General features: G+C 45.8%; 2 protein-coding genes and 2 non-coding genes across 9 annotated transcripts in view; 3 read left to right on the plus strand and 1 right to left on the minus strand.

Moving 5' to 3' along the window:
• Window positions 1–4,659, minus strand: part of SGSM2 (small G protein signaling modulator 2) — a 35,153-nt gene extending 30,494 nt beyond the window's left edge. The window contains exons 1-2 of one of the 6 annotated variants that reach the window (XR_007146801.1): window positions 4,404–4,659; window positions 867–942 (exon numbers count right to left, since the gene is read on the minus strand). Coding sequence is in view for 4 of the 6 variants with exons in the window: in XM_047832484.1 (XP_047688440.1) it covers window positions 867–942; window positions 4,404–4,460 (133 nt within the window). In the remaining 2 variants the exon portion in view is untranslated. Of the gene's footprint in view, window positions 1–866; window positions 943–4,403 lie in introns of those variants that run through there. The other 5 variants (XM_047832484.1, XM_047832486.1, XM_047832485.1 and 2 more) reach the window with 5 other exon arrangements.
• Window positions 4,660–5,755: 1,096 nt separating this feature from the next.
• TSR1 (TSR1 ribosome maturation factor) lies at window positions 5,756–15,018 on the plus strand. Its single transcript, XM_047832489.1, has 15 exons — window positions 5,756–5,874; window positions 6,052–6,155; window positions 6,480–6,699; window positions 6,816–6,950; window positions 7,340–7,761; window positions 8,788–8,947; window positions 9,619–9,773; window positions 10,032–10,228; window positions 10,897–11,059; window positions 11,402–11,512; window positions 12,218–12,350; window positions 13,684–13,800; window positions 14,218–14,358; window positions 14,463–14,537; window positions 14,667–15,018. The coding sequence occupies exons 1-15, from the start codon at window positions 5,778–5,780 to the stop codon at window positions 14,843–14,845; spliced, it is 2,409 nt and encodes an 802-aa protein (XP_047688445.1). The 5' UTR covers window positions 5,756–5,777; the 3' UTR covers window positions 14,846–15,018.
• LOC125152259 (small nucleolar RNA SNORD91 family) lies at window positions 11,653–11,742 on the plus strand. The gene has a single exon (XR_007147115.1). It is a non-coding gene; the product is annotated as a small nucleolar RNA SNORD91 family (small nucleolar RNA).
• Window positions 12,488–12,582, plus strand: LOC125152258 (small nucleolar RNA SNORD91 family). The gene has a single exon (XR_007147114.1). It is a non-coding gene; the product is annotated as a small nucleolar RNA SNORD91 family (small nucleolar RNA).
• Window positions 15,019–15,028: the final 10 nt, after the last annotated feature.

The raw sequence follows: 15,028 nt of genomic DNA on the forward strand, positions 1-15,028 counted from the left end.
AGGAAGTGATGGTTTATTACCAACGTTCTCCCTTTTAAGGTGGGAAGGCTTTGGGTTTCCCTCCTGTTGTAGCTCATGCTGTTTTGCCCCCAATCCAGGGTCTGGAGAACTGAGAATGCCAGAGCAACACAAGTGGGATTAGTTAGAAAGTTGAAGGGCGCCTGGGTGGCTCAGTCGGTTGAGCGTCCGACTTCAGCTCAGGTCATGATCTCGCAGTTTGTGAGTTGGAGCCCGCATTAGGCTCTGTGCTGACAGCTCAGAGCCTGGAGCCTGCTTCGGATTCTGTGTCTCCCTCTCTCTCTGTCCCTCTCCCCCTCACGTTCTGTCTCTTTCTCTCAAAAATAAATAAATGTTAAAAAACTTTTTTTAAATAAAAAAGAAAGTAGATGTGGCACAGAAAGCATTCCGAAACACAAACCCTTCCCCAAAGTTAAACATAAACCAGAGCAGCAGTTCCCAGACCAGAATCACCTAGGTCAGTGGTTCTCAAGGCGTGGTCCCTGGACCAGAAGCTCAGAACCATGTGTGAACTTGTCAGAAATGCCAATTCTCAGGCCCACCCCAGACCTATCAGAATCAGAAATTCCAGGGTTGGGACCCAGGAATCTGTGTTTTAACAAGTTCTTTGGGTGACTCACATGCATACTAAAGACCAAGGGAACTAAATACATATACAAATCCTTTGGCCCTGGAGATCCTAATTCAGTAGGTTGGGGACAGGGCCCAGGGAGAGCACAAGTACTTCACAGCTGATTCTAATTTGTAGCCACATTTGAAAACTACTAAACCTGAGCACTCCTCTTTCCCTGGCCCCAGGACAGTGTCCTCAGTTCTAAACCCTCTTCCCACTCCCCCCAGTCACTCACCACACAGAGCAATGATGTGGCTGCTATCTTCATGCACAAACTTCCTGGTGACAGCTTCCTCCATGATTTGCTTCACCTGTGGACAAACGGGCAGCATCTTACTGATTTTTCTGATCAAAGGGTTGTGGGCAAGTAAATAGCTTGGCTCCGCTCTCCTGGTCTATCTCCTACTCTACTTGCAGATTAGATAGTAAATAGGGATGGGAGAGGTGGGAAAGCCAAGTGTCTTCTTGGAAAGGCAACCAGGAAGAGAGATGTCATCCACCAAGCAATCAGTGCAGATGTTCCAGTCCAGGAGGAAGTGCCTTGCTGTGGAGAAGATGGACAGGATGCCATTTGCTCATCTGTACTTAGCTGGAGAAGAGCTTTTGGGCAAACTGTCCATTAGGAACAAACTAGCTCATTATAGGCTGTAGATAAACAACCTGCCCCTCATTTACTTCTTCAACGTTCACCCAGGCCTCAGAGACACTCTCCACACGCTTGCAAGCCCAGCCTTCTTTCTGTCTAGATAGAACCCTGATGTTTTGGGTTCCTACATGGATATAAAAGTTTCCAAGTACCTTGTAAGATGAGCAGTTACATCTGTCTTTAAGAAAGCCCCTTTTTAAAAAGCACATACACACAACTTTTCTATTGATGTACATAAAACTACAGAAAAGGGTATATGCCATAATTACACAGCCTGATGGATTTTCACAAGCTGAATCCACCTGTGAAACCAGCATCCAGATGAAGAGACAGAACATGTGACCAGCATCCCTGAACACCTCCCACTGTCATGTTTCCTTCCACTCACTACTCTCCTCAGGGACATGTGCTATCCTGACTTCTAACAGCATAGTCTCTTTATGGGTTTTCATACTGTTGATAGATGAAATCACTGTGTGTAGTGTTTTGTGACTGGATTTCTTTATAGGTTATAAGATGTGTTCACATTGTATGTACTTGTGGATTGTTCATTCTCCATTATGTTAACACACAATGAACTGTGCGTAGGTAGTTTCCAATTTGGGGCTGTCATGAATAGTGCTACTATGAACATTAAAAATATGTTTTTTAGTAAACATAGGTGCTCATTTTTTGCATTTATATTTCCAGACAAGGCATTTCTGATATGTATATTCCACTTCACTAGATTTTGCCAAATAGCTCTCCAAAGTGGTTGTACCAATTTACACTCCCATCAGCAATGTATGAGGTTTTAGTTGCTCCCAACATAGAAGTCAAGCACTTTTGATGTCCTGGGGGAATTTGCCAAGAAACAGATACTAATACTGGAGATTAGAGAGATGGATTACCTCAACCCCACTGTAAAATCTTATATGAAGTAAGCTCTGGGCAGAGCGTGTCTTTGTCATTCTTTGGACAAGGCATACAGTGTTCTGATGCTGCCCTTGCTCCCAAGACCCTTGCTGAGGACTGTACAGTTTGGAGAGTGGTAAAGCTTCTAAAGCCTGCAGAGGAGGTAGGGAGAACCTGGAGGCTTCTCCCTATTGAAACTGCTCACAGTTAGCAGTTAGGTAGAGGGGAATCAGATTGATCCTGCACTCTAAATTGTTAAAACCTTCCTAGGTTACTTGCCAAGCGGTGTTTGTATTAAACAGAGCATAAAGTCACAGTTTAAAGACCTGCGGGCATCTGAAACAGGCCGGTGGGGCAGATTTGGGGGTTAGAAGGACATACAGATGACTCTAGAATTGTATCAGAAATTCTGTATTGAAAGTCCAGCCTTGCCTACAATTATCCCCACTTCCTCTACTTGTGGAAGAGGAAGGATATATTTCTCTCTAAATCAAGTGCTAAAGGGAGAAGGGAACTAAGAATTCAGAGCAGGTTAAACTTTGTCAGGTAATATACATAGCTGTGGCATATTTTGGGCATTTCTCTTATTTGTTTAGGAATCATTCTTAGAGCAGTATAAAAAGCCTTCTAAGTATTGAAAAAAAGAATCATGGTATCAGAAATCTTTCCTACGTCCCTGACCAACTCTAAATTTGGAGCACAGCAACAATCCTAGCACATTCATCCATGGTTTAGGTATGGCTACTTTTTTCTTCTTGTTTATACTGTTCATATGAGCCTCTGTCACTAGACTGCTTGTTTCCCGAGGATAATCACTATGACTTGGGATTGCCCTTTTGCTTGGGGAGACCAGGGTTTAGTTGAAATGCTGATTTGATGTACTCCTGACCTAAAATGCTTTCTTGGCCACTTCACACAAAAGTGGTGAGGCAGCTTCTCACACACAGCTGGAAAGGTGAGGACTTTGACTACTTTGCCAACAAGAGGGAAGGGTACAAATAAATGTTAGGTAGGGCACAGTAGCCAGGCCACAGTTAATGCAGGAGAACCATCTAGGGCCTTACAGGAGTTTATGAGAACACATAGTCTTCTCCAATCCTGAAATTCTAGGAAGAGGTAAAGGAACCATTATGGCAAACTTTAATATAGGAGATACATATCATCATCCTTCTTTCAGAGATGAATAAAATAAGACTCAGGTTAAGTAACTTCTTCAAGTCACACAGAGTTAGGTCCAGAGTATTCCAAGGTTACACATCCCTACAGATCTTGCAGTCTCTAAAATCAGATTTATTTACCAAATACTCATTGAATGTCTACTGTGTGCCAGGTCCTGGATACAGAATAGTGGACAAAACAGACTGGTTTCCTGCCCTCATGGAGTTTGCACATCTGGTAGAAGACAGCCACAAAGGTAGTTGCAAGGAGTTCATGGTTCCCGAGGCCTAAATCCATTCTAATCCATACTGCAGGTTTGAGCTCTCCAGCTCTCATGTGCGGTGAGTCATTCATATGGGTACCCGCCCCCCCCCCCCCCCCCAACACGATGAAACTGAAATGGGCTTTAGGGCAGGGTCAAGGTAAAGGACGTTAGTAGAGGGGAGAGCTTTTTTCTCTTTCTGACATTTGGGGTGGGGCGGGAATCCTTAAACGGGGAAAAAAATCTTGAGTCTTAAAAAAAGCATTCTTAACCTCCCCCCCCCACCCATGGTCTCTGGGTAGGGAGGTGGGCGTGGAGAAGCAGCGAGGTGTGCGACGAACCTCCTGCAGCCGCGATTCAGTTCCCAGAGGTATCCCTGAATCTTGGGTGTAGGGCAAACCAAAGCTAAGCCCCCAAACCACGCGTTTAGCGCTGAGGCCCTCGCGGGGCCCCGCCCCTGCCCATTCGGCTTGGGCAATGAAAGGGCAGCACCACTTCTCCAGAAATCGCCACCACCCCTCCCCCGACCTTGGTCTCCCAGCGCTGTTGCCGTCACAGGGCGGGGAACTGCGGGCTCGCGGAGCAAACAAGCGCCGGAGCGCTGGCCTGGCTCCTCGGACGGAGGGGTGCTGCCCCAGATCCGGGAGAGAGCCGGTAGCCGCAGCCAGTCCAGGACCCCGCCCCCGCCCGGCCCAGGCCCGCGGGCGCTGGTCCCGGCTGGGGGGGGGGGGGGTACGGACCTTTCCGCGTCCCCCCCGCCGGGCAGCGCGGGCAGGGACGTGAGTCTCCGGGGGTCTTTCCTCCTACTTTACCTCCTTCTTTACGTTCCACAGCAGTTTCTCTTTGACTGCGTCCTCCGCGCTGCCCATGGTGTGGCGGGTGGCAGAGAGGCAACGCCGAGCTGTCCCCCAAGCCCCCCGTGCGCCCTCGCCTCCTCCGCGCCTCTCCGTTCAGCGCCCCACGCGCAAGGCGGAGCCCCCGTTCGCCGCGCTCCCCGCCCGCCGCCACCACCGCCGCAGCCACTGCCCCGTGCTGGGCTCCGCAGCCATCTTCCGAGCCCCGCACAGACGTCAGGAGGCTGGCCCGGCCCCTTCCCACAGTCGGGGGCGGGAGGGGGGGGTGCGCTCAGCGACGGGGGGGTCGGGGCGGGGGTGAGGCTGCGCGCGCCCGGGGGCGGTGGGCCCCCGGGCGCGCGCCTAGCTGGCCGCTGTCATGGCAACGCGCCCGCTCCCGCCCTGAGGGCGCGAACCCTCATTGTGAGCTCCCGCAGCCAGTTCCGCGCCGCACTGCGCGCGGTAGCTGGCGCGCTCTGGACCCCGTGGCTGAGGGAAAGTCACTCGCATCGGAGCTGGCCTCAACCCAGCTAGACGCTCCCTGATTTCTACCCACTCGTTTTCCCGACGGGAAGGGCCGGGCCATTCGCTCCTCGAGTCTGGCTCTCTAGGAAACTAGCGTTAGTCTCCTGGCTGAAAGGCCAGAGCTCCATCATTCCTCTAAATCCCCCTGCCAGCCGGTGGCCCTCAGTTTCAAGACTTGTGGGAAGAGGAGCTGGAGCACAGTCACCCCGAGATTGAAGAGGCTGAGTTGCCTGTGAGGGCTCGCCTGTCAAGGCCAGTTCTCCCTGTCTGGTACCGTCCTGCCTTCAGCTCTGTTGGAGCGGGGGGCGCGGGTTGGGATAACGGTGATCAGCGGGAACTTGTACGGAGCCTTCCACGCGATTTTCCTTCTAGACCTCAGCAGCCCATAAGAGGAAGAAAGGATTGCTCAAAGTGGTAACACCTGCTGCTGCAAACTGAGGAGCGGCGTGCACAAATCTAGGTGACAGGAAGGGCTTAGCCCTTTTCCACACGAATGGAAAAACTTCAACAGCTGCCTAAGGTGATGCAACTAGATAGCGCAAAAAATGAAAATACAGGTAGCAAAAAAAGCCCTCCGGGCTGAGAGGCTAAACCTCGAGTCTACATCCAGCTTTTTAAACCCCCCAGCCGTAGACCGCCGCGTGGGAAAAGTTTACTCCGCGGTTTTGCTGAGACGCCGGAGTCTTATTTCTGAGCCTGGTTGGAAGGACTCTCGCGAGAGGACGCGGTGAGCCCCGCCCCGCCACGGGGAGGGAGGGGCAAGGAGGGGGCTGGAAGCGCTCCGTCCGGCCCGGAAGTAGTGCTGACTAGGTACACGTGAGCGGCGGCATGGCGGCCCACCGTTCTGGCCCTCTTAAGCAGCAGAATAAAGCTCATAAGGGCGGGCGGCATCGGGGTCGGGGATCCGCGCAGCGGGACGGCAAGGGTGAGAAGATAGGGTTGGAGGAAGAAGGGTTATTTTAGATGTTAGCTGCTTTTCTTTGTGTGCAGACAGTTCCTATCTCTGGCCTGGACCGCGCGCAAAAGGCTCTAAGATGGGCGGAGAGGGTCCCCTTTCTGGACTCTCTGGTACCTTGCATAAGAGCCCTTTTTAATCTTCTAGGCCGTCTAGCACTGAAGGTCCTAAGCAGGAAAGTGAGAAAAGAGCTCAGCAGAGTAGACCAGAGGCATCGCGCCAGCCAGCTCCGAAAGCAGAAGAAGGAGGCGGTGAGAGGAGCAGGGATTGGGGAGTGGTGTGGTTTCACAGCTGTTCTAGGCGGTAATGCCTCGAACTGAAAAATGTGACCCTGGGAAGGGGCCGGGGATGGAAAAATAATTCTCGGGCACATGTCAGGCATGCAGATCTAGATTCATGCTAGGACATTCTTTGTTTTGGTGCAGGCTTCTGCCCACTCTCCCGGCCTACGTGCCTTTTACAAGAAAGATGCGGTGGACTGGGAGTGGGGAGTGGGGGGTGAGGAAGGGGCGTCCATACTATGGGAAATGCAATACTGAAACGAAGTACTGAAACATTGATCTTTCTATTCTCAGGTTCTGGCAGAGAAAAGACAGCTGGGCAGCAAGGATGGTCCTCCTCATCAGGTGCTGGTAGTGCCTCTGCATGACAGGATTTCCTTGCCAGAGGCTTTTAGGCTGCTTCAGGATAAGGACACTGGAACAGTACACTTGAATGAGTGGGGAAGCACCCATAGCTTTGTGCTGTTGTGCCCCCGCTTGAAACATCGGTGGTATTTCACATCTGCAAGGCCAGGTTGGAGCATACAACAGTGTTTTCTATTGTTGTATTCTGAGTAGTAGTAATATTCTTTTAGTATGATGTGCTGGTGCCAAACATCTCTTCCCACTAACTTTGTCTTTTATCTCCAGGGGATCTGCATGCTGTGTTAGACATGGCTAAAGTGGCGGATACCATCCTTTTTCTCCTTGATCCACTAGAAGGCTGGGACAGCACTGGGGATTACTTCCTTTCCTGCCTTTTTGCCCAGGGCCTTCCTACCTATAGTAAGTGGGTTAGGAGTATTAGAGGTAAGGGGGGGAAGTGAATTAGCATTTATTATGCATCTATAATTTTCCAGGCACTCTGACACTTGATACAGGAATACAACTGGTGGGTTGTATTTGGCTGGTGGCGAGTTGTACATCTATGGCCTAAGTTGGTCCATCATTTAGAAATTATCTATCAAGCTGCTTTTTATTTCTGGACTACTCTTTGCCCAGAGGAAGAAGAGTATGAACTTTGGTTTCACTATGAAAATTTTTTAGGGTAGTTGAGTGTTCAGTTTCTCAGTGATCTCTGGTCTCACAACTGAACTGTTAGCTTGTTTGTGAACTACGGTGGGGATTTACATGTGGTAAAGTAAGTAACAAAGCCCTTTCTCTCTTGCTCACAGCACTAGCTGTCCAGGGGATTTCTGGCCTCCCACCAAGGAAACAAATAGATGCCAGAAAGAAGCTAAGTAAAGCAGTGGAGAAGCGCTTTCCTGATGACAAACTTCTCCTGTTAGACACACAACAGGAGGCACAGATGCTGCTCAGGCAGTTGGCTAACCAAAAGCAAAGACATCTTGCCTTTCGAGATCGACGGGCCTACATGTTTGCTCATGCTGCTGACTTTGTGCCTAGTGAAGAAAATAACTTGGTGGGCACCTTGAAAATCTCAGGCTATATTCGTGGACAGACTTTGAATGTAAATAGCTTGCTGCATATCATTGGACAGGGTGATTTCCAGATGAAACAGATAGATGCTCCTATAGACCCTTTCCTTTTAAATCCTAGAGTGGTCAAATCACAGGACTCTGGAGCTGCAATGGAGGTAAGAGTGATGTTCTTAAAAACTATGTGTTGTTGGGGTGCGTGGGTGGCTCAGTCGCTTAAGCGTCTGACTCTTGATTTCGGCTCAGCTCACGATCTCATGATTTGTGAGCTGGAGCCCTGTGTCAGGCTCAACGCTGATGGCACAGAGCCAGCTTGGGATTTTCTCTCTCTCCCTCTATCTTTGCCCCTTCCCCACTCGTTCTCTCTCTCTCTCTTTCTCTCTCTCTCTCTCTCCTTCTCTCTCTCTCTCTCTCAAAATAAGTAAACATTAAATGTTTTTTAAACGACTTGTAGATTTATGTGTAAACTGGTGTAGGATGTGAATAACATCAGAGGAGGTAGTCTGCACTCTTAGACAACTATACTAGCCTCTGGAGGTGACTGCTAGTTTGAAGTAAGACAGTAGTCAACTGAATATGTTGATATCCTGTATTCAGCACTTTATAGGTACCTCACATAGCAATTGGCTTTGAGTGTATAAAAGACAAAAGATGCAGTCTCTTTCCTTGGACAGCATAATTACGTCAGAAAAAATGGCAAACATCAAAGATTGAAAAAGTGTGTTGAGGGATAGAGACCTGCTGTGTAAGTTGAGAAAGTAGACTAGCAAGCTTCACAGAAGAGCTCAGACTTGAGCCAGGTGTTGAGATGGATAAATATGACTTATGAGATGAAGAGAGATGAAACTGTCGAAGAAGATAGAGACAACATGAATTTAGTCCCAGGGATAGATCAGATGGTTTCTTTGAAGAAATCAGCTTGATGGGAGTAAGGTAGGTAATAAATGTGTAGGAGTGAGAGCAGATTATGAAAGGCCTCAAAAGCAAGTAGAGGTATGGACTTAAAATGCTAGGAAATTGAAATGGTTGAAAGATTTGACCAGTTGGGCTCACTGTTTCATTCTGTTTTTATTTTATTTTATTTATTTATTTTGAGGACTGTGTTATTTCTGAATCTTTCTGGTTACCATGTTAGATTTAGTAGATTTTGGGTAACGTTTGGTGTCAACTATTCTGGTTTTCAGATTTGTGCTATGGATGCTGTGGTTGATATGGAGGAAGACCTTAAGGTCCTAATGAAGGCAGACCCTGAAAGACAAGAATCTTTGCAAACAGAGGTTATCCCAGATCCAATGGAGGGGGAGCAAACCTGGCCCACAGAGGAGGAACTGAATGAGGCAAATGGTTGGTATTGGCAAACTTGTTTGTATTTCATATGGCCTAGAATTGTGCATTTTCTCTAGCTGCTCACAGGGTAGGGTGGGATGAGATGTATTTGGAGGTTAGTTTTCCCCTCTATCTCTAAAGGCTGTATGTTTGCACCAAGCAAACATTGGACATAGCTTTGCTCCATTTTTCAAAATTACTTGTGTTGTTGTTTTCTCATAAACAGATAAACAACTTTGATTTGTTGCAAAGCTTATTGGGCTGTGTAAGTGTCGCTAGTTCTGAGGCAGCTGAATTAAATTTGGAAGTAGTCTGTTCTACTCATAGTGTCTGCTAGACTTTCTGGTGTTGGTAACAATGTCTGGTATCATCTTGCCTAGGTGAGAATACGGGAGTAATAGGGGAAAGGTGTGTATGTGTACGTATGTATATACACGTGTGTGTGTATATATAAGTATACATATGTATATACTTTTTTAAGAGAGTGCGCAAGAGGGGTGGAGGGGAAAAGGGAAAGAGAGAGAAACTTAGGCAGTCTCTAAGTTCAGTGCTGAACCCGACGCAGGGCTCAATCTCACAACCCTGGGATCATGACCTGAGCCAAAATCAAGAGTCAGATGCTCACCTGACTGAGCCACCCAGGTTCCCAGAGGTATATAATTTAACTTAACTCATTTGGGCTTCTACAGACTGCTTGAAGGAAAGTTCCAAGGTGGTAAAGAAGGTTCCCAAAGGGACATCCAGTTACCAAGCTGAATGGATTTTGGATGAGGATGGTGAAAGTGGTGGGGAAGATGAATATGATGATACAGAACATGAGGATTTTATTGAAGAGGAATCTCAGGTAAAGATATGAATCCTTAGGCCACTTCTGCGTACAGCCCCAAATGCAAGGCAAAGTGCAATCCTGACCTTGAGGGTTGTGTGTGATCAGTTTCCTTGGAATGACTTAGAGCTGCCAGAAGTGAGACTTTCTTTTATAACTTAATCTCTATTAGAATTGATACTGATTTTGACTAGGCGTCTAGTAAAACTAATTTACTTATAGTTTAATGGTCTTTAGGGTAGAGACGGGTGTGAAACTGTAATCTTTATTCTATAGGATGAGAGCAGTGAAAAGGAAGAGGAGGAAGAATGTGAAACTATGACTATAGGAGAGTCTGTGCATGATGATCTGTATGATGAGAATGTGGATGAAGAGGCTGAAGAAAAAATGTTGGAGAAATATAAACAAGAAAGACTGCAAGAGATGTTTCCAGATGAAGTAGATACCCCCCGTGACGTGGCTGCAAGAATTCGGTTAGTCAACAAGTCTAAAATCAGTGTTTTTATTTAAAATTCATGTGGCTCAGAAGTGTGTCAGTGTGATAAAAAAAAAACACAACACATTGTCCCCGTTTCTGAAGGGCTAACATTCTATATGGGAAGGTAAGACATACATACAGAAACAGTAATATGTAATCAAGTTCCAGACTGTGTGGTGCAGACTAACAATGTCACAGTACTTTAACGAAGGGGAAACACTAAGGTTAATCGGCAAGTGCTTCCTATAGGAGCTAATACTGAAAGTATAAAACATTTTGGAGATTTGAGGGAGTTTGGGCAAGAATAAAAGCGTGAAGACGTAGATGATGTCTTCCCTGGAGATGAGTCTAATTAAAGCCAGAGGGTTTACATTGGATATTAGGGATGTAATATTTTTGTCAAGGACCTTGTTTGCCAGGTTAAAGAGCCACTGCCTGAAGGAACCACTCTAAGTACTTTGTCCTTTATCAGTGAGGGGCTGGGGTTTGGTTCTGAAATACTTGTTATGAGTTGTTTTGGAGTGTGGTTTTAAGCTGTTAGATTATTTTGAGAGATAGTGGGAGAATTTTTTTAAGTTAGAGTCTTAGCCATTTTAGAAGTGACTTGAGTGAAAAAGTAGCACCATATAAATTTGACTATTTTTTAAAATCTTCCTTATCTAGATTTCAGAAATACAGAGGCCTCAAGAGCTTCCGGACATCTCCATGGGATCCTAAGGAAAACCTTCCTCAAGATTATGCTCGGATCTTTCAGTTTCAGAACTTTACTAATACTAGGAAACGCATTTTTAAAGAAATTGAAGAAAAAGAGGTCGAAGGAGCTGAGGTATCTGCCTTACTTTGTCCATCCCTGTAATTAGCTGTTTGCCAAGGTGCCCTCTCCTTTATTCCTCCTCTTGGCATGAGTACCTTATTTAGTTTTGTGCTGCCCATAGCTGAATTAGAGGAGCCACTGAGTCACTGATGAGAGTGATATTGAGAACAAAGAGGTATCAGATGTTAACTGAAAAGTTTAATCTGGGTAGTTGAGGCATCTGTGAAAGGCAGTTTTAAAGGGTGAGGGTGGGCTTTAGGGTAGTTTAAGAGACTTCTAACATATTTGGAGAAATGCTTCATCATTGTCGAGACCTTAAGGGTAAATGATTATTTTCTACTTTCTTTTTGGCAGGTTGGCTGGTATGTCACACTTCATGTCTCTGAAGTCCCTATCTCAGTGATTGAATACTTTAAGCGAGGGGCACCCTTGATTGTATTTTCTTTACTACCTCATGAACAGAAGGTGAGTTAGTATTTTGTGGGAAATGGGGACTTAAGAAACTTTCCAACCAGTTTTGTATGATAGTCTGAAATTTTATGTGACCGACCTTTTACTCATTGGGATGTAAACAATCTGCCTTAGGATGAAGAATCAGAATATGATGGTGAAGTCAATGATGGTGTTACACAACATGTCTGAACCTGTCTGAAGCATCTCAGTGATGCACTCTGTGTTCTGAGACTTCTCTGTCAGATTAGATTTTAACCAAGGGTTGGCAGCCTTAAGTGGGGGTGGGGGGGTGCGGGAAGGAGTGGTTGGGCCACGCGTAGGTCTCTTTCTTGATGGCCAGTACTCGTGTGTATTGCGTGTATGCGAGAGCTCTGGCCTTTGGTCAGTGGAAGAGTTTGGGAGGTAACCGTCTTGAATGAGTAGTTTTGAGGTGTGTGGTGAGTTGAGTGACTTGAAGGCACTGCGTTTGTGGCAGATGTTGAGCTTCTGCATTGTTAGACACGGGAAGGTTAGCTAACACAGAAGGCTGCGTGAAAGCCCCAAAAACCAGCCTATATGTAACTTGAATGCCAGTTGTTGGTAAAGGTAAAAGGTAAATCTTATTTACTGTAAATGAGTATTAGAGCGAATTTGGATCTGCTAGTTTAGTTTGTCTTCTTTCAGTTTAGGCTGCTCTATTCCAGATAGGAAGGTCTGTTTTTCTTATGTGGTTCCCAGATGTCAGTACTGAATATGGTGGTGAGCCGGCACCCTGGCAACACTGAGCCTGTGAAAGCTAAGGAGGAGCTGATCTTCCACTGTGGGTTCAGGCGCTTCCGAGCCTCACCTTTGTTCTCTCAGCACACTGCAGGTAAAGCAGTGGGGAAGCTTCTGGGTTCTTGTCCATCTTAATGTCTTTTGGGGGACTATTGATTTTTAGTGCAGGTGTGTAGAATACACAATTTCAAACTCTGGGTTTCTGGGTTAAGGGTATTTTCACTACTCTGGTCTAGGAGCCAATGATGTTTTTATTCACAATGTCTGAACCTGTCTGAAGCATCCCAGTGATGCAACCTCTGTGTGGTGCTGAGGCTTCTCTGCCATGAGTATTTATTCCAAAGTGGTTTTGAATGGGAGTTGGTGGCTCTTTAAAATGGTGTCACAAAGTGTAGAACCCTTGGCATCTGATGGCCGGTGGCAGTGTGGGTGAAGGATAGGGGTGGCCCACAGTTGGGTAAAACAAGTATGTGGCTTCTGAGATGTTGGGATAAGATGTTGAAGAGTGGTGACCAGGGACACTTTTATGGCAAAAATGATTGGACTCCTATACATTAGGAGTGGGAAGATATTTGGAGGCTTCTGAACATTACCACACACACTCAGCTTTCAGCAGTGGCTGGAGGAAGATGATGAAGGCAGTATTAATGGGTACTCTGGATAATTTCTGTTCTTACTAGCCATATGTCAATTAGCTATGCTATCTAAATGAGGAATTATCTTCTCTTTCCCTTAAAATATTTTATTTTTCTGTAAATTCAGTATTAAGCAGGAGGGAGAGTTTCATTGAAGATAAAAGCAGAAGCTCAGGTAGTCCTCAAGATCAGAGATCAGCTAAGTATGGCCCTTAGGCCAGATCTGCCCCACTGCTTGTTTTTGTTAAATAAAATTTTGTTGGAACACAATTGTGGGTTGTTGGGGTTTTTTTTCCTTCTTTTTCCCCCTTTTTTTCTCATGTGTTGTCTGTGGCTGTTTTTTTGCTATAGTGGCATAGCTGAGTAGTAGTTGGAACAGAAAGACTGTATGGCCATAGGCCTAAAATACTATGTTGCCCTTTATAGAAAATATTTGCCAATTCTTGCTCATGACTACAGGCTTTTGATTTAGTGGAGGTATTTTCTGTAAAGCATTGCTTCCCAAACAAGGTAGGGATAATGAGTGTCAGAATCACCTGGAGAACTTTTTCAAACCCCAAATATAGTCCAAGCTCCAAGATTTTGCCTCCCTGTTGAAAAATCACTGTGAAGGACTGAGTTGTATCTCACAGTTGTATTGAGGTAGGAAAATATTTTGAGAACTAGTGGGGCAAAGAAACATAAGTTGCCTTAGATTTGAGTTGCAATGATACAGCTTTTCACAGGCTTGTGGATTACCTATGGCTTCTCAAAATGTTTTTACTTTTTATTTTTTAACCCTTATTATGGCAGCGGATAAACATAAATTTCAGAGATTCCTGACTGCTGATGTGGCCTTGGTAGCGACAGTATATGGCCCAATCACGTTTCCTCCTGCATCTGTACTGCTTTTTAAACAGAATAGCAATGGTAAGTTAAGTTCACAGAGGTGAACAGACCTGTAGGTCCTTAATAGGTTTAAAACTATTTCCTGTATTTAGATTTGAGAGTCATATGGTATGAAGAACGTAATAATAGTTTTCAAAATACCCCAATCTCAGCCTCAGACTGGGTCTGAGACAAGGATGACAAACGGAACTTTATCTTGCTTATAAACCATAGTCAGTTGATAGGTGCTGCTCAGACTGCTGTATTTAGGGTAGGTTCTCACAACAGGCCTAGAGGGAATATCATTTAATGATCTTTGCATGGACCCAGGAGGGCAGCATAATATATCCTTACTTTAAGGTTTCTCTAAAAAGATCTTGTTTGGGTCTTTAAGTGGACGGGGGTAATCAGTGAAGGCTTTGGCTTGTAGACTCCTGTTGCTCTGCTTTTGCTCCATAGGAATGCACAGCCTCATTGCCACAGGCCATCTGTTGTCAGTGGATCCAGACAGAATGGTCATCAAGAGAGTTGTTTTGAGTGGTCATCCTTTCAAAATTTTTACTAAGATGGCAGTAGTGCGCTACATGTTCTTCAACAGAGGTGGGTGTGAAGGATGGGATCAGATTGCCTTTGTGGGGTGAGGGTTGAGTTTACCCTTTGTGGGTACATGTTTCATCTTGGTCTTCTCTTTGTTTCTTTCTAAGAGGATGTGTTGTGGTTTAAACCAGTGGAACTGAGAACAAAGTGGGGTCGCAGGGGACACATCAAGGAGCCTTTAGGTAAGAGAATGTGGGATTTGGTACCTTGTCTAGGTTTCTCCAGTGCTACTAAATGACTGTTGGGTTAGAAGACTACTGCTTTAACATTTTCTATTTTAATTTGACCAACTTGCTCTGTTTTCTTTCTAGGTACTCATGGCCACATGAAGTGCAGTTTTGATGGGAAGCTAAAATCTCAGGACACAGTGCTGATGAACCTCTTTAAACGAGTTTTCCCCAAATGGACTTATGATCCATATGTACCAGAACCAGTACCATGGATGAAAAGTGAGATCCCTTCAACAGTGCCTGGGGTGGATATGGAGTAATGGATTCACTGGGATTCTGTCTCATTGCTGCTAGTTAGCACTCTAGGGATGGGATCCTACAGGTTGTAATTGGACAAAGTTTGTTTTCTACTTTAGCCTAGAGGTCTGCTGCCAGTTTTGGCAAAAGGCTTTTCTTGGCCCTGATAAGTTGTCTCAGTAAACTATGGATGTTTTTCTCTTGCT

This window comes from Prionailurus viverrinus, chromosome E1 (assembly GCF_022837055.1).
Source record: "Prionailurus viverrinus isolate Anna chromosome E1, UM_Priviv_1.0, whole genome shotgun sequence".
In the NCBI taxonomy this organism is placed as follows: Eukaryota; Metazoa; Chordata; class Mammalia; order Carnivora; family Felidae; genus Prionailurus; species Prionailurus viverrinus.

What these genes read in the sequence shown, in the direction of transcription:
- TSR1 (XM_047832489.1), top strand. Translation starts at nt 5,778, where the DNA reads ATGGCGGCCCACCGTTCTGGCCCTCTTAAGCAGCAGAATAAAGCTCAT. An exon ending in TTATTGAAGAGGAATCTCAG is followed by an intron (nt 9,774 to 10,031) that starts GTAAAGATATGA and finishes TTTATTCTATAG; the next exon opens with GATGAGAGCAGTGAAAAGGA. An exon ending in GACGTGGCTGCAAGAATTCG is followed by an intron (nt 10,229 to 10,896) that starts GTTAGTCAACAA and finishes TTCCTTATCTAG; the next exon opens with ATTTCAGAAATACAGAGGCC.